Source organism: Calidris pugnax, unplaced genomic scaffold (assembly GCF_001431845.1).
Source record: "Calidris pugnax isolate Ruff unplaced genomic scaffold, ASM143184v1 scaffold127, whole genome shotgun sequence".
NCBI classification, from domain to species: domain Eukaryota; kingdom Metazoa; phylum Chordata; class Aves; order Charadriiformes; family Scolopacidae; genus Calidris; species Calidris pugnax.
This window is the reverse complement of record NW_015090883.1, coordinates 699,770-727,703: the sequence shown is the minus strand read 5'-3', so window position 1 is coordinate 727,703 and position 27,934 is coordinate 699,770. Positions and strand designations below refer to the sequence as shown.

The following is a 27,934-nucleotide window of genomic DNA, read 5'->3' as shown; positions in this document are numbered from 1 at the left end:
TGTGAATCAACACTTTACCTACCTAAACCGAGAATCATTTTCTTCCCAATCTCCCTTTTAGCATTGCTAACCCTTAAAACCTTTATTTTCCCTTTTTGTTTTCTTCCATCCACGTTCAGTAACATTCTGTTCCAAGTGGTCTATCATCCACCTTTGAAATCAAGTGTGTAGTCTTCCTCCTTTACTTAGCTTGATAAATTTCCTTCTCCAAGCAGACTAGAGCCAGAGCCAGCTCAGAGGCATAACACAAAACTTTGGTGTCATCGCATCAACTATCCTTAGCATAAATCTTTAGCATAAATTTACCCCCAAACTTCAGAATGTTCCTCCTTTGGGAAAATTACTGCCTGCACATGGCTGATACATTTTCTGTTGCAATAAACTGTATGTTTATTTTCATTTATTTGAGATGTAACTGTAAATATTTTTTGAACAATTGTTTCAGACTGTCAGTATGTGCATATTCCTCTCATTTTTGCAGTTCATGTATTGCTAGCCAACAATAATTTATTAATACTTGATAAAAAAAAGAAAAAGAAGTCATACTACAACTTATTTACTCAACAAGGTATTATCTTCCCATTCTCTCAGCCAATCCCTATGGAATATATAGGGATCCACCCATTCTATTACAGGTTAGAGTTGTGTCTACCTGCCAAAACGCATTACAACTGAATGATTAAGATACTTTTTGGAAGAAATATCTGTTCCTGTTTCAGCTTCAACCCACCATGCAGTCATAGCACTATCTAAAAGAAAAATGCACACAGGCATGAATCTGCAAAGTGTTTTTGCAGAGTATTTTATAGCCATTTGTTAAAAGGAAACAACCCAGCACAGAAAATTAGGACTAAAAAATTGAACATATTCCTGTCAGGATACTGCTTTGGAACAAGACCTCTTACAATAAATGGAGGATCTCAAATGCTCAGTATTTCTGCAACAAACGGGGAAGAAAGGAAGAGATAAGCAGCTGAGCTCTGTGCTGAGAGCTACTGATCCTGGTGATGCCCCTAGGACTTTGACAGTACTGAGGCTTACTGCCTCTGTGAAACAGAGCTGGTTCTCCTCATCTCCACACGGTAAAGAAGCTTAAGAAACCTTCTTGTTTAAAAGCAAGAGAAGCTGAAGAGACTAGCAGTCTACTAAAAGAGACTTTGCTCAAGAGACAGTTCAGCTACAGCCACTTTAGGGGAAAAAAAAGACTAAATGGTTGACTGGAAAAAAGCCTACTACACTGAGAGCTGTGTTGAATATGTTGTTTACCACACTAAGATCACATACTGAAGAATAATAAGACCTTCCCTGATGCGTGACTTTCTGAAAGTAAAACTTCTGACCTCCAAACTTCTGGTATTAGTTTGCTAAGGGCAGGATTTCTTCTGGAAGACTACAGACCTATAAATTTAAACATGAAGGCATAAACATGATTTTGCCACTGCAGCTGGAGCACATCCCCCAAAACTCTTGATATACCCACAAAAATATCAGTAATTAGAGAAGGATGCAACAGTGTTTGTAGCTAACATTCTGGTGCCAGTCTACAATTCATTTATATACATCAGGAACAAAAGCAGCAGATGCCTGGCTACACTTATGTACTTGGATATGCCAAGCACACAAAATAGCCACAAATTAGAGTCCTTAACTAAAAACCAGACAACAAAAAAAATACGGTGATAAAGTCCCCTCAAGGGCTTCTATCAATACATAGACTGAAAGATTTGTACACTTGGCGCATCAGCAGTGAATGCTTCTCTGAATCAAAGCACCCATGAGCACCAATCTAAGCCTGCCAGCCAAGGGAGAGCACACAATAACAAGATGAGAAGCTGCATATCATTCTGGAGCTTCCAGGAACCATAAATTCAATCTGACACAAATCAATTTTACATTAAGATAGCCAAAGACTCTCTAGACAGTTACCTTAACAGACCTGTTAAGCAGCTGCACAAAAATCTCTCAAGAGGAAAAGAAAAAAAAGTGAACTTCCTCTTGCCAAAAAGCCATTGAGTGCTTATGGAAAGCAGTTACACTTTATAAAGCCCGACAAGGGACAGAAGTTGCTTTCTAGACTTCACACTATAGCTAGAGTACTGTCCTGAAAGAAAGCACTCCTCGACAGAAAAAACCCCAAAGCAAACATTCTTTTTTATTGGTCTGAGATTCCTATGGAAATTGCCACAAGTCACCACAACACACTGGACTTCCTAACATTTTCCCTTCCTTACACAAAACTTTGTATATTTCAAAACACACACAACTCTTTGTTTGAACTCTGTTTAACTGAGCTACTTAAGTGATTTAAGTCAACAAGATAACACGCTAAACAGCAGTGAAAACCCAATCCTGATTTATGCTGCTGCACAAGAGCTGAAACATCAGCTTGCTAAAAAGTGGGAAGCAAGGAGGTTTATTCACTCTATGTGCAGTTGCCAAGCTCATTTCAAAACACAACTCTGTAAGTCCCTCCAGTGCTGTCTCTGAGTCTCTACAGAACTCAAAACAAGCCTGCCCCCAATTCCCAAACTTTCTGGGTTTTTTTAAATTATCCAAGGTGAAAAAAAAAAAAACAAAACAGACCATCTCTTCAAACAGGAGATGGTATGGTTCTGGGACTATTGCAGCAAATAGCACTGCCTCTCCACCTTGCAAATTGAGAAGGACAGAGAGAAGGCAACAAGTGCATATCCCATTCTCAGTCACCCACCTGAACTATAGCAAGTTGTTAACAACCAAATTCAGGATTCATTTATCAGAATTGTTTGTCCCTGGCTGTCACTCCAAAAATCACAGTCCAAGCTAACCGCTAGGTTCACAAAATACACGCAATACTAGGACAGGGAGATTTAGCTGAAAGCCAGGTATTTAACTTCAGCATCTTTGTCTGTTTACTAACTTCAGTGTGGAATACCAGATGGGGAAAATTTCAGTATCATCGGTATGCTACAGAGGAAAGCAAGTCCAAAAGAACTGTCTGAAAGCACTTAAGCCAAAATAAGGGTCATGTCTGCCACTAAACAGCTTTGATATCCGGGTGGAGCCAAGGAGAATCTTTTATAGATCAGTCCAACATAAACAGTCACTGCTACAAATACACGACCTCCTCAGCTCCCCCCACCCAGAGCAGAGTGCTCTACCTACATGATCACTCAGTTAAATTTCAAAACCCAGGGTGTGAAAGGGTGAACACAGGGTAATTCACACCCAGGAAAATTAACACACAGAAAAATTCAAGCCTGTAAACAGACATTTGACAGAGTAGCCACATCTGTTTCACTTCTATCAGATAAAGACCACCACAGCCCATTACTATTCTGAGTTGGCAGCAAAATCCCTCCCTCTACAGCTTTGGAATGGAATAAATTTAGCTTACCCTAGATTGTATTGAAGGATATTCTGCAGCACAATTCCCAGTGTTCAGAGAAAGTAATTAGAGGATTAGTCGCCTCTATTGGTCTCAGTTCCTGTTATTTTCATTGTGTTCTCAAATTCACGTCTTCTGTCATTTTACAGTAAGACTGATTCAGACAGAGGGAAGGAAGGAAAATTTATGTCCCTAAAATTTAAATCTATCATGCCAGCTTAAAAATTCAAGCCACAAAGGTTTGTTCTAAAATTTATAATACTGGAATTTGGTTTTAGCAGGCTGCGCCAGATGCACTCTTATCCAGAAGTTACCACTTATCTTGTCTGCAGTTTATTAAAATTTAAAGCAAGCTTTACAGGCAACTTGCTTTATATTCATATGTAATGTTGGATAAGGGAACAGCTCATCAAAAGCTATGCACTTCATACAACGTGATTTTACCACTGATATGACCCATTTCCCTCCCTCCTCCAAACACACACACAGGAGCTCTCAGAAATAAGCAAGGCACAACTCCATCCTGTATTAACACATTTCTTCCTTATGTACCTTTAGTAATAAGGCCCAGGTTATCTGAACAAATGGCCAAAAAGGGTTTTTTTTTAAAGGTACAGCACAAGACTAGAGTTGCTGTAGCAAAATTATGGGATATGTCAATATTTCTCTGACAAATAGACTAGTACTCAGTGATGTGTGGGATTTGGGGTTTCATATTGAATGAAACGGATGTTGAGAAACGACATTAAACAATGACGCAATGCACTTAGCAGGCCCAGCATAAATAAGGCACAGTTTTAATTAGGGATATAGAATACCAAATGCTTCCAAGCATACAGCAGCCTACATTTATGTAGAGGATATAGAAGGCTTTGGAAATTACATAAAGCAAAAAACACTTCAAGTACCTTCCCTCCCTCCCAGTTCTTTACATAAAAATTAATCATGTTTCCCAGTATTAACTGATGCAAATAATGTTCTTAATTTGGTGTCTTAAATTACTTGATTTCTTAAATCAGTTGTTTAAACCAGGTTTTAGCAAGTTGGAAAATCTCCACTGAGTTCAACTCTTTTCCTGGTAGAGCTTCAAATCTCAGTCCTGTGACAGTTAAGAGTATTTAGCACTTAGTACTGTTACACTGCCCATAAAGATGATAAATTAGTTCAAGATTATTGCTTAAATTTAAGAATTCATACCTTTACATATACGTTTCTGAGAGTTTGAATAGCAATATTTGACATGTTTCGGAGTTTTACAAGTTTACTGAGAAGTAGGTAAAAAAAAAATAAACACACACCCCGCCAATATTTAATTTCTTAACCTCCTTTACACTGCAGCACACCACACATGCAGTGTGAGGAGCCTGCAGGACTCCCCTGTACAACACCACACCGTGTTCCAGTTCTAGCTCTGTGAACTTCTGAAAGACTTTGCCCCAGGTTTAATGTTTTTGGACTGCTGGTGAGACATTCATTGTCTTCCCCTCACAGGCAGCACGTGAGCTGGAGATTGCCAGTAGAAGAGCACTGGTACAGACACCTACACATTTTGCATCCAGCTGAAGAGATTACTGACTCTTTGCAGGCCATGACTACAACCTTTGCTAGTGGAACAGCCTGCGCACAAGTTCCCTACCCTGTTTGGATCCGTGAGCTGAGCTGGCCAACAACCATTGTTTAATGCAATTTTGATAAACTAACCGGTTTGAAGGGCAACTTCAAACAGACAACTGCATCTGAAGCTTAGTCTGTTGCCTATTCGCATTACAGAGATTTTTTAAGCTTAATTTGTGATATGAAATGAATACATACTAACTGCTGTGTATTAAAGATCAACATTCATAAAAGTTTCGCAGCTTTGATGACTTCAGCATAAAAATTATGCTGCAGAAGAAAAAGACTGCCTTTTGCAAGCCCTCTGCCAAAAAGCCCCATTACCACTTTCCAGAGAGCTGCTGCACAAAAGCGTTCCCAGACTGGTCTAAATCATTTGCACTGTCCTTTTTTCTGCACCCACCTTCACCTCCACATTTACCTGCACTTTATATGCTCCTGATCAAATATCTAGTGACAGTTGCTGCACGATTTGGAAAAAACTTCTAAGTATATGTAAGTTATATATATCTCTCTCACATATTTTATATAGCGCAGAATTAACCAAGTGAAGTCACATGGCTTTGGGTCAAGTGTTAGTCAAATTCTGTCACACCTTTGGAATATCTGGATGGTATCCAGAGGAATCCTCAGGACATTGAATGTACAAATGGCAAGTGAAGTCAACTGCATTGGGGTGAAGGAAGAAGCAGCTTCAGGGACTCTTTGGAGCAAACTTGCAAATAAATGATCAGATTACCTAATTCAGGCACAAATAGAAACATCATGAATTCACTTTTTAAAAATAAAATAAACAGCAGCGACCATGAAAGATCAAATTGCAAAAACTGATGTCACCACTCTGCTGAGTTAAAAAGGTAATTTAAGAATAGTTATTGTGGGAATCTGCACTGAAACCAATTGATTCTTTTGCAAAGTATGAAATGTAAAGCTACAAAAACCAGCAGAAGACTAATGACAACAGATTAAAATGGCAATCCAGATCAAATGGCAGAGAAAAAAAAGAACTTACATATTTTTAGAACAAATATAATAAATGGAAATCCAAAGAAAAAGATAATCTCTTAAAAGGCAATATAACTGAAGAATATGTTCCAATATTATAACTGAAAAATGCGCATCAGTTTTCGTAACAACCACCCAACAAGCTAGTACAGATTCACTGATCCTTAAAAACAAGACCTAAATAACATAGTATTGTTGGAGAAGTGCAGACCACATGGAGTGCAATTTTAACACAAAACCGCTTTTAATTTACAGATTGTACATGAATAGTTAGCTTTATTTAAATAGCTGCTTTCAGAAAACTGTAGAGGAACCCCTATTCTATTCTTCTATAAACATGTAAGGAAGGGGTTTAATCTGTCTCAATAACTGAATGCACTCACCACCTGCAACATGGCTTTGAACAACTTAACTGTCTCAGCATGTCTTGTCCTATCAAAACATTCAATTTTTGTATTGACTCTCCCATACTTTACTTAATCTCTGGGATAATGGCGTTCATTCATTAACAGAAAGCCTAGTAAGTGAGGTAATAAGTAGAAAACATTTCACAACTACATTAATCTATCCTGCTGTATCAACCTCTATTATTATTGTAGCTATTATAGATAATAAGTAATTTAGAACACCTTTTATCAAAATATCTCATTTTGGCCTTTTAGTCTTTGTACATGCCAACTGATTTAAAATTATTCTCACTCAAGAGATCTGCCCTCTGTCTGTTACGTTAGGTCAGTGACTAGGGATAACACAGGGTTTTAAAGTCATGGTAGAAGCTATAAACCGAAATTTACAGTAGATTATAAACCACTTCTTTACACTGCGTACAGCATCATTCCAAATTTACAATTCTGCAGATTAAATACAAACTTCAGTTTGAGGATATATTTTTTTTTGGTATGGGATTTTGTTACTGAGCCTCTGTAAGAGTAGCAAATAATCTCTTAAATCTCTACTCTGTTAAAGATGGACGGCATCTGCTTTGTCTAATGAAGCACCAGAAACAAAAAGCCCCAGCAGCTGAGAGGGTTTCTCCACATCCATAAAGGCATCAGCTTTTACCTCCTTCCCTGCAATGTGATGCCTCTGCAGACAGAGCTGAAGCTACAAATCACATATGGGCAATAAAGCTGGTATCTTCCTTTAATCTTCCAAGACTAATGCTTCCCAGGTTTTCTATCCACATTGTATACATAGATAGCACTCTCTCTCAGTAAGCACTATCATTTTCTACACCTTAAAAAAAAGAGTCTCCATTTTGGCATTTACTCACAAACAGCCCTAATTTGTTTTTACAACATCCATTACCCTCCACATGTTTCATGCACTGCAAACAGTGGCTATTAGAACATTCTCCATCAAACACCACCATAGTTACCGCAGCACAACTTAAACCTCACCCCCACCCCGACTTTAAAGAAAGCAGTGAACAACTGCTTCACAGTAACCAAATGCCTTTGTGCATTTAACATTAATTTCTCCAAAATAGCACTTGAATTCCGAATTTTAAAATCTTAATTATCATTTCTTTATCAGCTCCAATTTTACGCATACCAGACATATTCCAATTTCATCAAGTCGTCCCCATATTGGTTTTTAACTACACTGTGTTTGACTAAGAGCTTTCAATCTGCTCCATACTAATTTGATTTCATCAAGATATTAAAAGTCATCTTTCTTACTAGCTGTCTCCAATAGTTACTTTCTCCAAAGTAACTATTTCTCTTAAAAAGCTTCCCATTTGAGTCAGTTTGGCTTCAGGTTCTAGCCCTCGTTACCGATTCCCCTGCTGGAACAGAATGCCTTTTAGTATCCCGTATTTTTATGGCCACAGGATGCATGTTAACAGAGCTCAATAGTCTTTGAGAAGCAAAACAGACTGTTCAAGGAGCTTCAGCTTTCCTGCAGCAGCAAGTGAAAATTGCCAGGCAGTTGCTGCAGTTCTGAAGCAAATTTGTGAGCCACTTTCTGCCATGGAAATGGCAGTTTCTCAAGTAGCTGTGGTGAGTAACTTGCAGAACAGCTCGTTTAAGCTGCCAGTTTTCATTTGATGCTATACAAGTCAGAGTCTCTCTATTCCCTCCCTTCAAATCATTTCTGCAACTCCTGTTTACATCCTCTCCAGTGTTTCAAAATCCTTCTGAAAACTTGACAGCAGAACTGCAGACAGTATTTCATTAAACAGCCCCATTAACATTGACTGTACAATGCTACTACTTCCCTTTTCACTCAAGCCAAGAATTCTACTACTCCTTTTTACTGACTGTAGAAAGCTCTGCTTTCCAAGACACAGTCCCTGTTGCAACAGCTATAGACCCTACTGAAACCCTCCAAATGTTTAGCTTTGCTAGTGTTTTGGTTATTGTTGGATTACAAACATGCCCTTTTTAAAACTGCTATCACTATATACAGTCACCTTTATTTACCCTTCTGACAGTTGAACTGCTACAGTTTCGTCAAATGAAGTCTGTGGGGTTAGGTTTCTTTTCTTTTGTTGCCTTTTTTCAGTTTTCTTTCATATGACACATTTAACACAGCAAGTTGCTTACCTCTATGGAACACCATCAGTAATTGGCTCAGGAATTTAAGTTTCCCAAATAACTTCTTGGGATATAAATGAATTAATAGCTAGGTGATAATGCTTAGAGATTATAATACCACATTGTGCTCCTTCCTATTTCTCTCTTCTTGATTTTTCATACCAGAATATCATGAAATAAAAAAATAATCTTAGAGAATAAGGAAAATACAAAACACGTCATCAAATCAACTGTTGTAACATCCTTGTACACAATCCTCACTTCACAGCATCATACAGTACTGTGGGACACGAGCAGTTCTTTTATCCCTCTCCGTTAAAAACAAGTAAGCTTCCCCACATTCACCATAGTAACAGCACAGTTAGGCTGTTATCACCAGGCAGCTGAACCACAGTAACTTGTTTAGGATTATAAGCAACAGGGTATTGACACAATCAATCAGACAAGCTTGCAGGCCGAGGTCCTGTATAAATCAGTAGATTATTGATAAAAGCATGTTATACACAGAATTGTGCCCATTAGCACTGTATTCCTATCCTGTAGATGGAGTTAAAAGAAATTTACTCCAGTTTACCTTTTCACACTCTTAGCGGACCATTAAAGCCCTTCAGGAATTCTCCCACTGCTCTAATCCCAGCAATCAATTACCAAACCAGCATGTGCTCTCCCTCTCTCTCTCTTTGACCGCTCGGGATTATTGGAAATGCACCCATTTAAAAGTGTTTTTTCTAGTACTTACTCAATAGACCAGGACTCACTTTATAACCCTCCAGTGAATAGACACACACTGTTCTGCTCTTCACCCCAAATACAGGCAACAAATCCGTGCTAAGAGGGATGAAAAGGCTCTGAAGAGGTGCTGTGCCAGCTTTATCATGCCCACCTACCTTTGGGAAGGAGACACAGCCAGGCTCTCTCACGTTCCTAACAAACTTAAAGAATGCCTCATTACTTAAACTATAGGAAAGATACCATAAAGGGCCCAATCTAACTGAAATGGATGAGGAACTAGATCATGGCATTCATGCTATGCTCCTGCCCCCTTCCCCAAGGAACAGGAGGGTAAGTAGTTTAGAATGCCACATTCCCACTTACTACTTCCCCATGCGCTCTCTCAAAGTGTCCTTTGCTGGATCAGCATTTCACTTACACAAATCCTCAGCAAGTTACAGAAACGCCAAATACAGTTTTTTCCTCAAGTGATGACTTAGAGAGATTCCTTGCGTTATTATGTAGGCAAGCAGGGAATTTCTTTGGACTAGCACTTGCCAAATGAGTTTCCCACACATGCTGTTCAACACATTTATCATAGAAGCTCTCCTGCGTGCTCTATATTGTCTTCAACCCAGATGACAGTCCTACATGCAAAAAAATTAGGGTCATCCTCCATATAGTCCTGTCTTCCAGTGAAACGCAACAAAATAATGCACAATATTAGAACATATAATTCTCACTGCTCATAGTACTTTTTTTCCCTTCCTCCTTCTTGCTGAAAGTCTGAGAAAGCCGAGATTTGCATGGTGCCAGACCGGTATATTGATATGTTCTCTTTTAAGAAAAATATTTGTGATAGACCACCCCATATTACCCCTATTTCTAAAAATAAATATTGAATAATAGTTTGTATTTAATTTTGCAGGCATTGACAGAGTGCTGTGAACTGCAGATAGCAACTTAAGCAAATTCTTTTGAAAAGATTATAGACACTTCCTTAACAAGTAGCTACAAATACATGTATAAACTATTCATGTTCCCTGACTTGCACTCAACACTTAAATGACAGCAAAGGTATCACCACATACACTATGGAAAAATGCCCCACTAAAATACATAAGCAAAAGAGCATTTAATTGTAAATTAAAAAATTCTAATGTGAATTATAGGGAGTTTAATCATTTAATGGGTCTTGAAATATCAGTGTCCTACTGACACATATTCTTACACAGCGGAAAGCATAAACACCAGTTTTTGTGTCCATAACCCTATTATGTCTTGAAATATCAGTGTCCTACTGACACATTCTTACACAGCAGAAAGCATCAACACCAGTTTTTGTGTCCATAACCCAATGCAACTTTATTACAGTCTTGCACCAAAGCTCAAACTTAGATTTTACAGCTAAAGTTGTCAAGTGAAACAAGGTTTAAGCGTTACGAAAAGACAAAGCACTAGCTGAAGAGGACAATGTCACTACAATGCACAACTAACAGCCTGGAAGGTCTGAAGTAGTAAATACTTGCCCTCAGGGTTGATTACCAAATCTAAAACTTCAGGAAAGCCTGCTTAAATACACACTATCCCATCATGAAGTCGTTGTTATAGCATAAGGTTTTAAGAGTATAAGTATTAAGTGCCAGTCAAATTGTATTAAGCAATATCAGAAATAAAGCCATTTCAAAAATGCAATTGTCCCTGTTTTAGCTGATGGCAGTGAATGAGCTGATGCAGCAAAACAGTCGATACTTTCACTACGTTGCTGTCAAACAAGTAGGTTAAAATACCAGAAGGTCTGTCAGAACTCACACAGATTCTCCTATTGCTACAAGAAGAGCAAACAAGGGTGATTAAATGTTCCATCTGCAGGTATGAAATACCGCACACAAAATATATTTGTTGTGTCTGCTGAATTCTGAACTTCCCCGTGCTGGGTAACAGAAGCAGCTAAAGAGGAGCCACTTTAATGAAGTCCCACGGGAATACAAAGATGGAGATAATTGCAGCTTTGTATCACTGCACATCAACCTGACTAAATTCCGTTAGGAAATTCAAATGCAATTTCACAAATTAATGCAAGATTTTTTCCCCCCCTTTTTTTTTTTATTTTTCAGTTAAAAACAAACAAAAACCCCACACAGCACTTACGGAAAAGGCATTCATAAAAGAACAATGTGCTTAAGTTGTAAGAACAATAGACAGACATTCCTCCTGGAGGAAAAAAAGCTGAGTTGCTACTATGAAGCTTCTTCAGTGTAAAAACGCTACAGGAAAAAATGAGCAGAAAATCCTGTCCAGACCTGGAAAGACTCATTTGATTTGTGACACTGGGAGATCACAAATCAGTGTTCTGCCTCTAGACACACAGATAGATGACTGACGTTTTCTGCTCAGACGAGCTTCCAAGCAAAATAATAGTTTTGAGGAAACGACAGCTATGAAAGAACAGCATGTATCCTACATTTTTCCCTTCAGTAGCAAAAGGCCTCGGTACCAAGGAAAATATAAAAACAGCAGAGGAGTTTGAAGTCAACTGTAACATGTAATTTTTAATGCTTGCCTCTGTGCATCTCACTTAGCAAAGCAGATAAAGTACTGATTTTCAGTATGAAATAGTCAAACGAAGAGATAATCTAGTGTAACTAATATTCTAATTATAGAAGCATGTTTATTACTCCAAGATTCCCCTTCACAGAAACATGAACAGCAATGAAATGAAATCCTACAATTTCCCACTTGACAAAGTTAAGGCCTATTTATTCATGAAAATTCAAAACCAGGATTCAAAAAAGATTTTAGGATTTAAGCCAGAACTGGCAGTGTTCTCAACTACTTTCATGAACATGGGCATTTAAAAGAAATGATTAAGAGAACAATTTGTAGTTCTACATTTCAGATTATTAGAATATCTTTTCCAGATCTAACGCTGTATGTGAATATTCTGTCAACACATCCTCTCCCTTTCCTTGCTACACTGACATCATCTGTGTTCAGAGACAGGGAAAGAAACGTGCTATGGCAAAAACAAGTTTCTCATTTTGCCAGCCCAAAAGGAAAAAAAAAAAACACCAAAAAATCCTCTACAACACAGAACGATGGATCAACACAGTGCAAGTGTTAGAGGTACGAATGAAAACTGGGGCACATCAAGTCTTACAGTTCCTGAGCATACTGGACTATTTTTATTTTATGTATTCCAGTAGGAACAAGGATCTACAACAGTAGTGAGTGCTAAGCACACTGCATATATGTTTTGTATATTAAATGCAAAACGAGAAGGAAAATTCTCCTTAAAAAACCCCATGAGTACAGTTTTAACATTTCTCTTTCCAAAATGTTCAGCAATGTTTTTCTAAAAAGCTCAAAAGCATCTCACTGATACCTCTCACAGGCCAACTAGAAAAAAAAACAACCCACCAACCTCAAAAGTCCTGGTGTCCCTTACTCCCCAGTGCCAGAAGAGGAGCAGCACAAGATGGGTAACGGGCAGGGGATGGGAGAGGGGAAGGGTGTTGGGAAGGAGACTAACTACTGAAGGGCTTCAACCCATCCTTTCAAACCAATTCATTAAATCAAAGGCCCACTTCAAGGTATGTTTTATAGATGCACAGGAGATTATGCACAAGGGAAAAAAGACAAACTGCAAGCTATTTATCAGCTTACTTCCACATTGTATGTCATTTCTCACAAAATGTTATTTGAATACGTTCTTCCAGAACTATGTCACAGCCCAATCCTCTAGGTCAACTATTCAAGAGTTTAATGCAACTCCTTCAGCCACAATTTTTAATGCTTTAAAATCTTGGCAAATTTAGGAACTAACTCCTAACCTAACAACGTTGCAGTAAGTAATTCACCGAAAATACCACATCAGAGAGCAAGTCTTCACTCTGTTTACACATACAGCCAGCCAAACTGCATACTTGAGAAGACAACCTGCCCCAGAAAGGTATCAATCTTAGTTTGTGCCAAATGCAATTTAATATAACCACAATACCTATTTTAAAGGCAAGGTGTTTTCCCTCCAATGTGAGGCAAAACATACACTCAGTGTAACAAACTATAAATACAGAACTACTACAAGGCACGATCATAAATTAAAAAACAGGTTTAAATGTGCCTGAGATGCTTCATGAAAAAGGGTCACAACAATAAATTGTATGCCACCCCTCACCCTCTCCCCCAATAGTGTCTATATTTCCTTTAACACTAGTCATCTATTTCAGTAACTAGAGTGGGGCATCTAGACCAATGCATAAACGAAAAAAACCAAACCCAAAAATAAAGAAAGTGCATAAGTAGTAAACCATCATGTCAAATTAATGTGAAGACTTTGGCCAGTCACTGAGATGAGGCTGTGAGTCCTTAATATTTGATGAAGGATTTTTTCCATTTTAAAGAAAATCTATTTTTATCTTCATTATTCTTCAAGTACATATTGATACACAACAGGAAAAGTTTACAAATGATAAAGGAAGAGAAATTATGTACCCGTAACAAGTGTTATTAAGTGCTCTCTCCTTCCTGTTAACCAAGCCTGAGAAACCTGAGGCTGAGGCAATCCTTAAACGCTGAATGGGCTGATCAGACAGAGTTGAGGTGTCTGCAATTTACAAACTTTTACTAGTACTAACAACTCAATTCACAAGTTGGCAAGTGAAAGCCAAGAAAGTACTGCCTTTAAGACAGAGCATTCAGGGCTAGAAGCCAGCCCTAAATATGAGCAGAGCAAAGCACAATTAACAAATAATTCTGAGTATGACATTTCCTTGCAGAAGACTTCCCTGACTTCAAAACAAAGACTGAGTCTTGGCAGGCATACAGAAAAAATAAAATGACTCCGCAGACACTCCGAGTGTTTGGCAGAAAACTTACTGAAGGACAACAGATTGCATGAGGATCCCAAAACCTCAAACATCCACTGTACCCAAACTTGCTAGAGTTCCTTCTGGAGTCATCTTCAGTTGGCATTAAACCAGTAATTAAGATAATCTAAATTGCTATGACCCACTGTACACATGCCTAAGCTACTACTTACTCCATGGAGCCTTGATCAAATCAGTTTGCTCTAAAACATGCTGCTCAGCTGAGCTGCCTTCTAGACTCCACTGACATATAGACTAAACCTACACAGACAAGGCTTCAGCATCTTCACACGTGCAAAGTGTGAGAGCAAAGCGTGTTCACAAGTGTGTCGACACAGGTGTCAGTCTCAGACTCAAGCCCAGCCTTAATGGCCCTGATGCTCCTTTCAATGACCTCCACAAGGAAGAGCTGCAGAAACAGCTCAGCTGCCAAAGTGATGGGCCAGCTCCCCTGCATCCACCTTTGAGCACTGTTGTGGTGTTTTGTTTTTATCGAGTGCAAAACAGCTTATTCAGAGCAATTGTAGGCAGGACTGTTACACTTACAGCTGGAAGCAAGACTATTTGGCTATCAGAAGTTGTCTAATTTGCATTAATACCCTGCCATCAACACTGCAGCTGAGCATTCCATGGCAAACACTAGAACAGAAAGGATTACTGCTTTGTGAAAGCTGCAGTGGTTGCTTGTTGAGGCAGAACTATCATCTCTCAGCATTTGCATAGCCCACAATCCTACCTGAGGCACAGGTACTGTTTGTTACATTCCAAAATCATCTCCTTTTGAGAGATTCGTTTGAAGTCATCCAACCTCTGACCTAGGAGGCTGCCTCTACACTCATGTTTCAAAGTAGTTTGGTGCTTTTAAGGCTGTATGTGGTTGCCTTCACTGCCACCAAGTAAAACAAATTACTACTTCAGTGTGAAAAAAACCTCAGTACAGTCACACTGCCACACTATATGGCATTCCCTTGTCATCTGTATTTGGTATGCATACATGTATTTTTATTTATCATTATGGCTAAAGTTTAATCAGAGTATTTTCTACACAGAATTCCTGAGTGCTTACTCACGCAGTCACAGAGTAAAATCAGAGCCCTACATTTTCATCTTAGCATCTTCATCTGGAGAGAGAAAGAGAATGCAGGAAGGGGAATCCCTCCTTAAGATGATGGAATCAAGCGATACAATAATGTCACTGCCTCACCATCACCCAAATGTCGACTTCCCAAAGCATTAGACATTACATCAAGAGTTTACAAAAATGAGGAAAACTAGAGCTAAGGCAACAGCAGGCAGGGCAGCAGAAGTATGCAGATACTGGTATAAAGGGAGATTAATCCTAGAGCGCTAGGGATTAGAAATAAAGCTTGGATGTTACAGAGGATGTTTGCAGGGGAGGTACATGCTGATCTGTCAGGATTTGGGGATGTTCCTCACACCCACTCCCCAGGAGAAAACCTTCTGGTCTTGAAGGTCTGGAATTAAACCCCACAGCAAAGACGAACAAAAGCGTTCTGCCAGAGGGTTTTAATAAGGGACTGTAAATAAGTAGTTGTCCAAAATCCAATATTGGAACAAAGTACAAGATACAGAACATATACTCCTGTTTAAAGTTATTTAATGAACTCTATACACAAATTTTACTGTAACAAATTTTATATCCACTGATCTAAAGCTTCAAATACTTTGTCAAAAAATTCCAGCATTCTTTAAAGAATGATTGTAATGCTCCCCTCTCCCCCCAATCCCTAAAATATTTCCACAGCAAAAGCCATAAAGAACAGTTTAGAAAAACATATGTGGCATCATCTAAGTATGTACACTACATAGGTATTTGACAAAAACACTTCTGGAAAAGATTTGAATTAGAGTAAAGAATGAGCCCACCTTAACTCAATAGTCTGATCTTTTCACAATCTACTTGAGACCTTAAGAAAATTCACATATCCAAAGGAACTTAACAGATACTCAACTTCTTTCCCTTACAAAATCCTTTTCTATTATTTCCAGGAATAAAAAAGCTCCTCAGGAAGAGTCCTGTTTTGTTTTATATGCATCACACAATGAGACAGTAACACTCTCAACTCCAGCAGTATCTGCTACTCCAGTACTGAGATACTAAGATACAACATTAAATAACCAAGATATTTTTAACCAAGGAAACTAGCGTTAGACCTTCCCAGTAACAGTCAAGATCACAGAGTGATATTTTAAGATATTTAACATAGGCTGTCTCCTGCAAAAAATTGCAAAAATTTTGTTTTGACTTACAGTTTATTTATTACACTCAAGCAGCAATGGAGTCAATTTTTGTGACAAAACACCAAACAGTAAGATTTGAGAAAGCTTTGAGGGGGAGGGATAAGTTAGGAAAAACACTTTATGAGCTATTAGAAGTTTCGCAATCCAGCTTTCCAAGGCCAGCTTTTCATTTGGAACAAAATAAGAGCAGCTGCCCAAGCTGAAGGGAGGTCAGCTTTGTTCCTGCCTGCCTCCCACCTGGACCACCAAGGCACTGCCTTACTGCAGACTTTTAGCAGTGGAAGATTCTTTGGTGGGCTGAAGCAGGGAGAAAACTGGATGGAAAACCAAATGCTAGCATAAAAAGAACAGGGAGGAGGCAAAATTTCTACATATTTTACACACTAGTCTATTGTCTAATATAATGATAATTACTGCAAAGGCTAAAAGTCAAAAGTAATCCACAAAGACCCCCAAAGGTCCTTTCAGTCCTTCTTCCAGATTTTGTGGGTGTGCAGTCACTGTCCTGTTTCCTATCCCCTCCAAATGCACTTCGTAGAAAATTCAAAACTAGTATTTCTTGGATACAGTGCCATCAAATGTGCAAACTAGAGAAATCAACCCATAATTTTTGACAATTTTTTCACCATTCATGCACTTTTTTTTATTCGTGAAATACAGATAAACAGTTTTGCTTTAATGACACTCACTAAAACCTCAAGCACAAAAATGCACCTCTCCCTCACTTTTTTTCAACCATGTGAACTCCTTAATTACCTCTTCTGGAAATCGGGACTCAGGAGGAGACTGTATGTTAAACAGATGCACAGTTAAAATACTGTGAAGGAAAGAGCTTCAAAGACAGAGATTGGTTGGTTATGATCAGCATACATCCACCCTTACAGCAAGGGACTCCAAGGAGAACCAACCAAAGACCCAGGTGTGGCAAAAAGCCTCCCGAGTCCATACTTAAGTGAAGCACAGCTTTTTCTGAATACAACATCTAGATATTTCAGCAATAGCGTTGCGTTACACCGGTGACATGTAACTAACACCAACCTCAGGAGCTGAACCAATCTGCAGGAATGCTTTATATCGCCAGGAAAGTTCCAGTTCCTTTCAAATTCCTCTGCTTGAGAACAAAATCCCTCACTGAAGCTGAACAGTGCTGTTATAGACACAGGAGTTATTCAAACTGCAAGTGCTTCGTCATCTAAGCCTCCAATCAGTTGAGAAGTCTGGCAGGAGGAACAGAATTGTGCAGCTACAGGTATGTACAGAACAGGCCTCAGAACCAAAGCTCCTTTGGTCACATGGGAGCCATGAAACAAAACTAAATAAATAGAAGTTAAACCCATGTTAGCTTTCCTTTTCCTTAACCTGGGTTAGGGCAAAAGAGAAAGAAATTATGTCTCAGTATCATAAACCTAGAAAACAGGAACAGTTCCCAGGCAAATCTCTGGAACCACAAAAGTGGTAGCTGTCAACATCCAAGGCTGAGCACGCAACACTTCTGGATGATCCCGATCACTGTTAAGACCTTGGTCCCATTCTCATGACTAACCTGTCAAATGCCAGGCCGGTGGTCAATGGAGTGAGGAATTTCAGGAGGAATATGCAAATGGGAATCAGTGCACCAAATCCAGAGTTTTTCAGTTTGACAGGGACTGATACCCCCTCCTTGCTCCCAATATCAAAAAGCAGAGGAGAAAACATCCTGACTGTGATGCACTCAAGAGCAGGAGAGATCACTCTGAGCCCACACTGATACGGAACTGGAGGAAAACTGAGTACTGTACAACCAAGCAAGTTGGCAATGACGGGCCTTTAATGAGCTTCCTTAAGTTGAAGCGATAGGCATCTGCTGTTACTGAAATTAGAAGGCCAAAGTGTATATTACCACACTCATTATCTCACACCAGGCATCTACAGAGTCCAGAACTTCCTGAAGTACTGGCAGAATCACTATGGACAAAAGACATATGCAGAATTTAAAGACAAGTCTGTACACAGCATACGCGGTCTTTGAATTGGGGGTCATGTAAGTACAAGCTCTAATGTAGATCCAATGGCTAGACAAGCTTGTTGTTATGGAAGGACAGCCCATGAGATGATCAAAAAAAGATAATGATCTTGTAGAAGCAAACCCACAGTACTAAATAATTCTGAATTGCTCCTACGAACACCAAACAGGTAACAAAAAATGTCTACATGCAGATCTAAAGAGCTTAGAACATTCAGCAAATGAAGCATCACCATAAACACTTAGCTGGGGATACATCCCTTCAAAAGAGATTATCCTGAAAGAGTACTTCCTGTTTTCTCCTAAAAAACTTTGCGAGGTCTTTGGTGTTGAGCAGGAGCAAGACAGCAAGACCCCGAAACAAAGTAGCCCTGCATCTAAAAGCAAGTATAAATGTCTCAGACAAGAGACCTACAAACAGTGGAAAGAGGAATCTCGCAGTCTCTCAAGTCAGTCACCCCTCTAGCATTTCACTTCGGGAACAGTTAAAATTACTTGTTTTGCAGATGTAGTCATAAACGTCTCCCAAGAAGAGAAATATTTAGATTTTGTTCTTTCCATCAACAAAATGTCTAAGCACTCTGGAAAATAAGTATTTTCTAATTTGTAAAACAGGAATAGCAGCTGTTTGTTTCTTTGAAAACTTACTGTTGGCCCATGAAGCTTGAATTGCTTTCTGTGTTTTCAAAATAATCACCCCTCTCAACAAAGCCTCAGAGCATAGGAGTCTCATCTACTCTTTGATGCAGTTCCAGCTCCTCTGTTCCAGAAAAGCTGTTCCGCACTGCTGTGGCTGAGTATATGCTACCTGGTTTTTCCAAAACACAGCATTCCATTTATTTAAGACAATTTTGTTTGGCTGTTACAGTTTGAGGTAACAGGAAAAACACATACATCATTAGTTATATGTTCCTTTTGTCACCACATTTTCTTTTGAGCAAGAAGCAACCTGTATACATAACATTAGCAACAAGTACTCCAAGAACCTTTCATTTCACTGAGAGAGGGTAACACAAGAATAAGATGCACACTGCCTTACGCCTCTTCAGCAGTGCCAGGACATCTGTGTTCAGTTCTGTGCTACACATCTCAGTCAAGGACAGGCTCTCTGTCACATGTGCTATAAAACTACATTCTGTACAGGCTAAAATCCAGCTGTCTCTCTCTCTACAGGGCCTTTGCAGTTCAAAGCTAACATGAAAGTCACACCAGACTTGTGCAAAGTGCCCCCCATGACAGAGGTGATGAAGCATGTTTCCAAAACATTAGCTAAGAATTCCTGTATTGTAAAGTGCTAACAGTCCCAGATTCTTTTAACAGTTACATATGAGCCTCTGTAGTCATAAGGCTGTTCATAATTGTGCTCCTGCAGCACAGCCCACCCAAACACCTGGAACACAAGAGCAGATTGTCATCACTGTTTAATATTCTAGGGAGGCTCTCACTTAGAAATGCCAACTTGTACCTGATGTGTTACCCTCAACAGCAAGTTCAGAAGGCAGGAGGACCACGCAGGCAGAAACATGGCACTCCACGTCCATGCAGCTTCATTTGATCTGAAACCAGTTTCAGGTTTTCTCCTAACTTTTAGGAAGCTCAGACCAGCCAAGCTCTCAGCAGACATGCACTTCTAAGACCAGATCCATTCCAGCCAATGAAGAGTCCAAACAGAGTAAAGGTGTAACAGGGCAGAAGAGAGCAGCACCGCTACATTAGGTGGTCCAAAATTTCCACTATAAATACAGAGGAATGGTGGGGAAACATGCAGAAATCAGTCAAATTGAAAGAAGGCAGTTTTTAACAAGTCTTCCTACATGAAACTAAAGCAGTAAAATTGTTACCTTTCAGTGCAATGAGTGGCTCTGCTACCTGCAGTACAAATCCTACCTGCAGCTTTTCGAGTGGCACGAACAATTGAGGACATTCCCTGATGGGCAGCAAAGGTTTGCAGCATGTGACCTTAACTATAGCATTTTAAACTCAGCTGAGATACAGTCTCTACTTCCCCTAGTTCTCCATTTCCAAAAGACTTAACTCCTCTGGGTTATTTCTGACAGGTTAAAAGAATGTTGGCTGAAAAGTCGGATCCATTACTCACTGTGCAACAGCCAATCTCACATGCCAGGAAAAAACATTGATTATTTATTTTAGAGTTTGCAAAAGCAAGGCTGGGTGCTCGGGTGGTTTCCACGAATCAAGCACACCCATAAGAACTCTCCATATGATTTTTATACACATTTTACAACATCATTATAATATTAGTACCTCCTACCTATATTTGATTGGTTAGTAATTTACATACAATTACACCATACATGCTCAAGGGAAGGGTCTTCACCTGGGCAAGGGTCTTCTTGACCTGTGGGTGTGATTTTTAGTCTTGTAATGAAGGTAGTTCAGCTTAGGACACTAAAAATTTTCACTTTCCTGCCAAATGGGCTGAACTTCTCAAAATGTATAGATTAGTGCCATCCTCAAGGTCCTTATGTTCGATGTGCCTCCTCAAGAATGATACAGTATTTGCCTCCCTTGATTACGAGTTCTTTTTAACTCATGCTTGATAAATTCAAGGATGAAATCCTCATTATTTGTGAGAATACACATAAGGCCTTTCAACACTAGTTACTAGTAACATTTCAAGGATATGCTTTGGTAACAGGAAGTTGCAGACCGATAGATACTATTCAGTGGTGGGAAGTGAACTGAAGGCATTTGGGGAAATACAGTGCTCCCCAGCTTCTTAACACTAGCCCTGGTGATTGCTGCACCTTCCTCTGCTTTCAAAGGGCACTCAAATTCAAGTAGAATCCGCTCTAAATATTGATTTATAGCAGATGTAGTTTAAACAGAGTTTACAAGGAAAGCACTTTTTGATCTTCTGTCTACCCTCTGAAGGGAGAGCATGAAAACAAAAAACAATGTTAAGTCATAAAAAAATAACTGTTGTAGTCCTCAGCAATTTTTAATTCCCCTTCCTTCACCAAACATCTGGGTTTTGTTAGAAAACACTGTAAAGCGATTTTCCAAAACCTTTGACATGCATTCTGCTCAATAGGTCCCAAAAGCTCAGGAAGGAGAGCTTCAAACCAAGTAACAGTTGTTATTTATTAAGCCCCAGTAATGAAATTGGTCTAACCATTTTCTTCTGTCTAACCATCCCCTATTATTTCAAGGGAAAGGGGATAGGGATGTAGCATGTTAAAATGATGCACATTTAATCAAAGAAAAGGACACCCTACACCAAGGAAGCTATTATTCAAGCAGGCTTAGTCTGGTGAGCCAAGAAAAAGCTGCCTCTGCACAACTGAGGCCTCTCAAGGTACCTATGTGATTAAGTTACTTCAGAACAAATTAGTGCTCCGTGAACTGATTACACCATAAATAAGCCCAATAGGAAAGAGAAAAGCCACTGACAGACACAGTTCCCTCCCGACAGCAGCTGAGCTCCACAGCTCTCATCCAGAATGAACACCAAAAAGCTGTCAGTGCCAGAAGGATTCCTGGTCTTTTTACTCAAAATTCACAAAGTATGTCAAAGCAGATGCAATATCTACAGTAGATAACTAATCACAAGAATCCTATACTTTCATTTTCTCTCATCACTCAAAGCACAAATTGCAGCTCTCTCCCCGACCTAATAATTATTCGTATGGCTGCATTTTGTTCTTCTCCAGTAGCAGCATGAAACTTGATGTGAGCTGCAGGAACCCAGCCAGTGACTATACAAGCTGCTGTTGTGACAGCATAAAGCAGAAGCCAACTCGGCAGGTAATTGGACTTCAAGTCGTTAAGATCTTCCCCCGTCAGCTTGAAATAGTAATTTCATAGGGGAGAAAATAGGTTGTCTTTATCTACCACAGGTAACCGAAGGAAAATTTTGATCTCAAAGACAGACAAAATAAATACCAAGACATAGCACCCTAAAAAGGTATTAAAGGTGGGAGTTTTTTTGTACTCTGCAGCAATTCAAGAGACATTTGCAATCTTCTATCAAGTCAGAATTAAGAATACAAGCACTTAGGTGTCAAAGTACAACATCCACTTGTAAGAAAGGAGTACTTCTAGTGCTTGCTAATTGCATTCTCTTGCCCACTGACTCAATACTTCAGAAGATTTCAAATACCATACGTGCTGTTACAATAGAATTCATTCATGCTTCCAGAATAATCCCAGGGAATCCCGAAGGGCTAATGTCAACAATTCATTCTTCCTGATGCCATACTTCCAGTAACTCAAATGCACATGAAGCTCCTTTTTCATTTTTCTAACTTTCATACCAATGGAAGTAATTTCAATTAGAAACCAAGGAAGAAGTCTAAATGTATACCTAGAGTCATGGGGGATTACATGACTTGAGTGTTTAGTGTCACCAGTAACCTCACTGTTAATGCCAGCTGCCAGTACCCCTCACAGGATACTGGGAGTTCTCTCCCAGTAGAATTAAAAACTCCAACTAATGACCTCCAACAGTGAGTTAATGATGACTATGAGGGGGAGGAAACAGGAATGAAGATCCACCTGTGTTCACATGAAGTAAGTGATAACCCAGTGGCCCACTGAACTCTTCGATTGGATGTGTACAGGAAAGTGAACATCTTCTCTTGGCAGAAATTGGGATCATACAGTTTTATTTAGACAGGGCATATTACTCACCTACTTAAGATCTTTAAGACAAACATACTGTCCTTAAATTTTTTTTTGTTTTTTTACAAGCACCTCTTTACCTGTCGGACATGTACACCCCAGACCAAAAAAATTCCCACCCACCCCCCTAAAAAACCCTCCCACATCCCTGCCCCAAAACCTAGAGCTCCAGGGTAGTATCCTGTAATTTCCAGGTACATCCCCCTCTCACTTGAAGTTCAGCACTCACTGGAAAATTTCTGCACAAGTAAACCTTGTAATCATCTCAGCACCAGCAGACCTAGACTTGAGTTCCATAGCATTAACTATAGTGAATGAAAGCAACTGTTGAGACAACTCAACCAAACAAAATAAACATTACAACTAACTTTTGATTCTGTTAAATAGCTTTAATAGCTTGAAAATAAAAATCAGCAATCTTAGCTATGTCATGATAGGCTAGTAGTAAACTTACACCTAACAATTTGGTAGTCAGAGGAAGGTTTTCACAGATATGATCATGACTGATAACAGTCTGTCTCTTCACCATAAGACCCAAGTCGATGCAAGGAATGGCCTCTCCTGTGAAGAAGACTTGAAGATTTTGAAACAATCTCTCTTGCCTAGCAAAGGGCATTATTAAAATCTTGAGTAAGTGTCACACACATGTAATGAACAGTCTCACACCCCTCCCACCCTGCCATGTACACACAAAAAAGACACAGCACAAGAGTTAAAGCTTCCTTTATTACAGTAACACTAATTTTGAAAATGAAACGTCTGTCTCAAACAAAGTCTCAGTTTTGTAAAATAGGGGACACTAGAAAATTTCCTGAATGGTGCCCAAGCACAGAGTTAATAAAATAGGTTTTAAAGTCAAGTGCTTAATATTGAACATACATGCACATTTTAGTACTCTGAGAAAACTTGAGACTTATTACCCCATGCAGTGCTTTCTCCCCCAAATATACCCATACACCCTCAGAAGGCCAAACAATTCTGAATTTTCTTCGGCACCTCCAGAAGGCAGAGTGGCAAAAAACAAGCACTCCAGTGGAAAAAAAACAAAAGGCACTGATTCATATGCAATTAGCTCAGCTAAATTTACTACTGAAACCATTGCTACTCCAGCTGTCCTTGACACCTGCATAGCAGGGAAAATGGAACATGACAAGCATCCTCTTAGGATCTATTGCAGTTTTCAGGCTGACACACTAACTGAAAATCGGTGACAGTTACAGTTCTTGAGCTGCTGCATTAACAGAATTAGCACAAAAGCAGCTATGTACCTCATTCAAGCATCCATGCCACAGCAGAGACACAACAAATGGAGACAGTCAGCGCTTTACCCACCTCTGCTGAATTCATCACCCAAAAAGCATCAGTACTCTGAAAATAACATGTTTCTCTCTACTCAAAGATCCAGTTTACACAGTGACAGACAAGCAAAGCAAAACAGAGAACGGGATCTGAGAAGTCAGAAGGAAGGCCATAAAGGGAGGAAGCTTGTTAATATCCTGTGTAGCACAAGCTCCCACCGTTTTATCTTCCTTAAATAAGAGTTAGACTGAAAAGCTGAGAGCAGAACAAAACTTTTGAGGTCAAGTTCCACATTATTTTCTAAGAACAAAGCAGCTCACTTTTCTCTATGAGTCTTTGTTTCTGGAATCATCTACAGAAATTGTATGCAGAAGCCATCCCTAGTAAAACATATTTAGGCTCTGCTATTTAACATGTCAGAAAAGCCTACAAAAGCATCTTAAAATGTAAACGTCCTTTCTGTGCATTGAAAGAGCACTAACTGAAATCCACTGCATCACTGTTCTGGCATCAGGCCACCAGCCTTGCCCCAGACAACAGTATAAATACACAAAAGCTCTTTTATATGGGTTCAGAGAAAGTGCAAAAGAATACATTCAACCTGACATGTCTACCTGAATCCAAATCCTCAAAGGAGGGGCTTTAATGTCTCAGACCCTATGCTATCTTTATACAGGCACTAATTTGTACAGCACACATATTTTATCTGCCCTACAATAACAATGCAGATGAACATTAACCAGATACCTTGCGGTGTCTGCCAGGTGTTTAAATATTTTGCAACTCAAATACTGAAATACTATCTGCAGTCCAAATGTTTAAGATTATCCAGTGTATATTTCCATCAGCTATGGAAAACACTTTTCTTTTTTCCATGTTACATTTTAAGCAACAAACCAGAGTTACCAACATATAAGCATATAGTACAGGCATTCTGTTTTGAAGCTTGATTTCATCAGGAAGATTTGACTCACAAGTGTTTTCATTTTGAGAATACAAACAGTGAAAAATATCTGCAGAAACTTTTAATCCAAGAGACTATGTATTTATCTGCACTAAGCAGGCCCTATACAATCTTTAAAAATAACAAGCTCTGATATTGTGTATTTTGATAAGTTTAGGTATATACTGTGTATTGTATACATTATAAAAGGAAACAATCCTGTACTCTGTATTAAAAAATATTCTTAGCTTGGTCTAAGTTAGACAACACATTTCTGAGACAGGTGCATGCTCTCTCCCTGCCCCAAAATATAATTTTTGGTAAAAGTGATGTTCACCTCTTACAAACCACCCACTTTTCTGACTGTCACTGCAAAAGTCCCCCTCCTGTTTGGCCAGAACTCTCATCACTTCTTGCTTCTAGGAAAAAAGGTTTGACAGAAGAGACAGGATGACTTTTTTTTGCTTGAATTATGTTCCACCAGCAGAACTTTAACCCAGACAGTTCTATACGTTAATATATTACTATGTTAATATATTTACTTTACTGCTTTTCCTCCTTCGCCTACACTAGACTTCAAGTGAAAACATACACAATATCATTATCAGCAACAAAAATGAAAGGCCCAGAGGGATCACTAAGTTTTTTATGCCTTTGCAGTTATCCTTCTGAGAAGAGACATACCAATCTTACACTCCAGTGAGAAAGAAATTAAAATACTTCTTGTATTTGCATCATGTGACTATTTTATGGCTCAGATAAAGCCATCAGCATTAACAAAGTCAGCTGTCTGAACAGGGACAGAAAGGTCAGATTAACTCATACCTGAGGTTAAAGACTATTTTAAACAGGTAAGTGGATTAAAGATATATACCCCTAGAAAGACAATCCACTGCAGACTTCTCATTTAAACAAATACATCTGGCTACCACAGAATGAACTGGCAGCAAGGTAAATCAGCAGTAATAACAAGAGTCATTCTCCACCCAGGATCATCAGAAAAACAGGATTTGCCCCACTGCCACATACCTTCGATGCTTGAGGAGTAGAAATCACGTGAACGGTGCTGGGCTTAACTCCATTTGCCTTAGGTCGCTTATAAAGGGCAAATCTGCTTTTCCTGCGTCCTCTGTCACCATTAGGGAGGGATCCATTATACCTAAAATTAAACAAAAAAAAGTCTGGCATAAAAGACCATCAAATTGGAATACAGGAAAGAGCAGCAATTTGGTCACAATAACCTGATGTCATCAAATACTTTCTTTGGTTTTGACCGTGCAACACAACCATGTTAAAGTTTGTTTCCCGAATTATGAGCACTCAAACATTCTTTCCCTACCAGTGGTTGAAATTTTACTCATCATTTACACGGTCATCAGCTCCAAATGAAATACCATTCAGCCACAGAAAAATACTTCAACTCTAGAATTAAAGGAATTTGGGAGATCCTAAGTCTTTCCTGTCATTTCAGCACATGGGGAGTTTTAAAAATGTCTTTATCCTACCAAACTCTTTTCACATCTCATGCAGGAATGGAGAAGACAAGAGGAAGAACACAGGCAATTCAAAAAAAGTAATTTTGGGGCAAGTTCAACTAAGTGAAAGGGAATTTTACTAGCATTGGAGTTTTAGTTGGTTTTTTTTTTTCCCTTTTTATTTTAAACTCTAATCCTAAAGGCCTCATCTATTATTAAGGAAAGAGCATGCAAGTGTTTTTAATTTATGTGAATGTATCAGAAGACTTGCTAATGACTTCCTTTATCAGGTGTAACATAGTAGCCTTCAACATTTCTTTCATCTCTCTGAGGACAGAGACCCAATGGACTAATTATTCAGAGAAGACTTAAGCCTCAAGGGGACACGCTCCTTCCCCAGGGAAGGACTCAGCTGGAAATTTCTTTGCAATGCATAAGAATTGAATTCATCACCACCCCACCCGTAAGATTTAGGACAAGTAGATGCTTCTCTTCACTGTACTGTCCCCTGTAACATTCTTGATAACTCTCAACTGCTCTGTGAAGATCTCTCAGGGCTTTACTGTGTAGATGCCTCTTCCATTCCTGATCCTCAGGGATTTCAGCCTTTTGCCTGAAGAACTACAGGTATTATTGCTCCACTTAAAAATCTCAGTTGTCTTACTGCTGAGGTCTATTCTACACTGATCACATATATCCCTCTCCTACAGTCTTTATGAATAAAAGCTAACATCGCAGTCAGGAAAAGAATCTGAAAAGAAGAAAGAGGAAGATTTAAAGGTGACTAGCTCCTTGCAAAGCAAAAGAGGTTAAAAAAAAAAGTTAGGAGAACTCATTATCTGCCTAGAGATATACTTAGAAGCAGTTCAGCTCTACATCCACCATGCTATCTGCAGATAAAAATCATTTGTAGCCCTGCAGAGGACTAATACTCGCTCACTGTTTAGGCTGTAAGAGCAGTTCTATGACAATTGCTGACTAGGAAAAGCAGTGTACTAACCCAAAACCTTTTGTTTTTTTTCTTTTGTCTTATCATTACATTCTGTATATGTAGCCAACTAGTTTGTGTAACAAGTGAATGCACTTGGAGAGCCCTGTATCCTTTTGCAAACAAATGAGAAATGGGTAGTGGATGAAAGCAAGTGGTCTCATTGTTAAGGTTCTGGAGCGCTGCCCTGCAGAAGGCTGACTGCTGACTTCAGGC

At 39.1% G+C, this 27,934-nt stretch overlaps 1 protein-coding gene across 1 annotated transcript in view; it reads right to left on the bottom strand.

Moving 5' to 3' along the window:
* PELI2 (pellino E3 ubiquitin protein ligase family member 2) overlaps positions 1-26,619 on the bottom strand; it is a 46,883-nt gene extending 20,264 nt beyond the window's left edge. The window contains exons 1-2 of the mRNA XM_014947007.1: positions 26,595-26,619; positions 26,285-26,436 (exon numbers count right to left, since the gene is read on the bottom strand). Of these exons, the coding sequence (XP_014802493.1) occupies positions 26,285-26,436; positions 26,595-26,619 (177 nt within the window). The remainder of the gene's footprint in view (positions 1-26,284; positions 26,437-26,594) is intronic.
* Between the last annotated feature and the right edge of the window lie 1,315 nt (positions 26,620-27,934).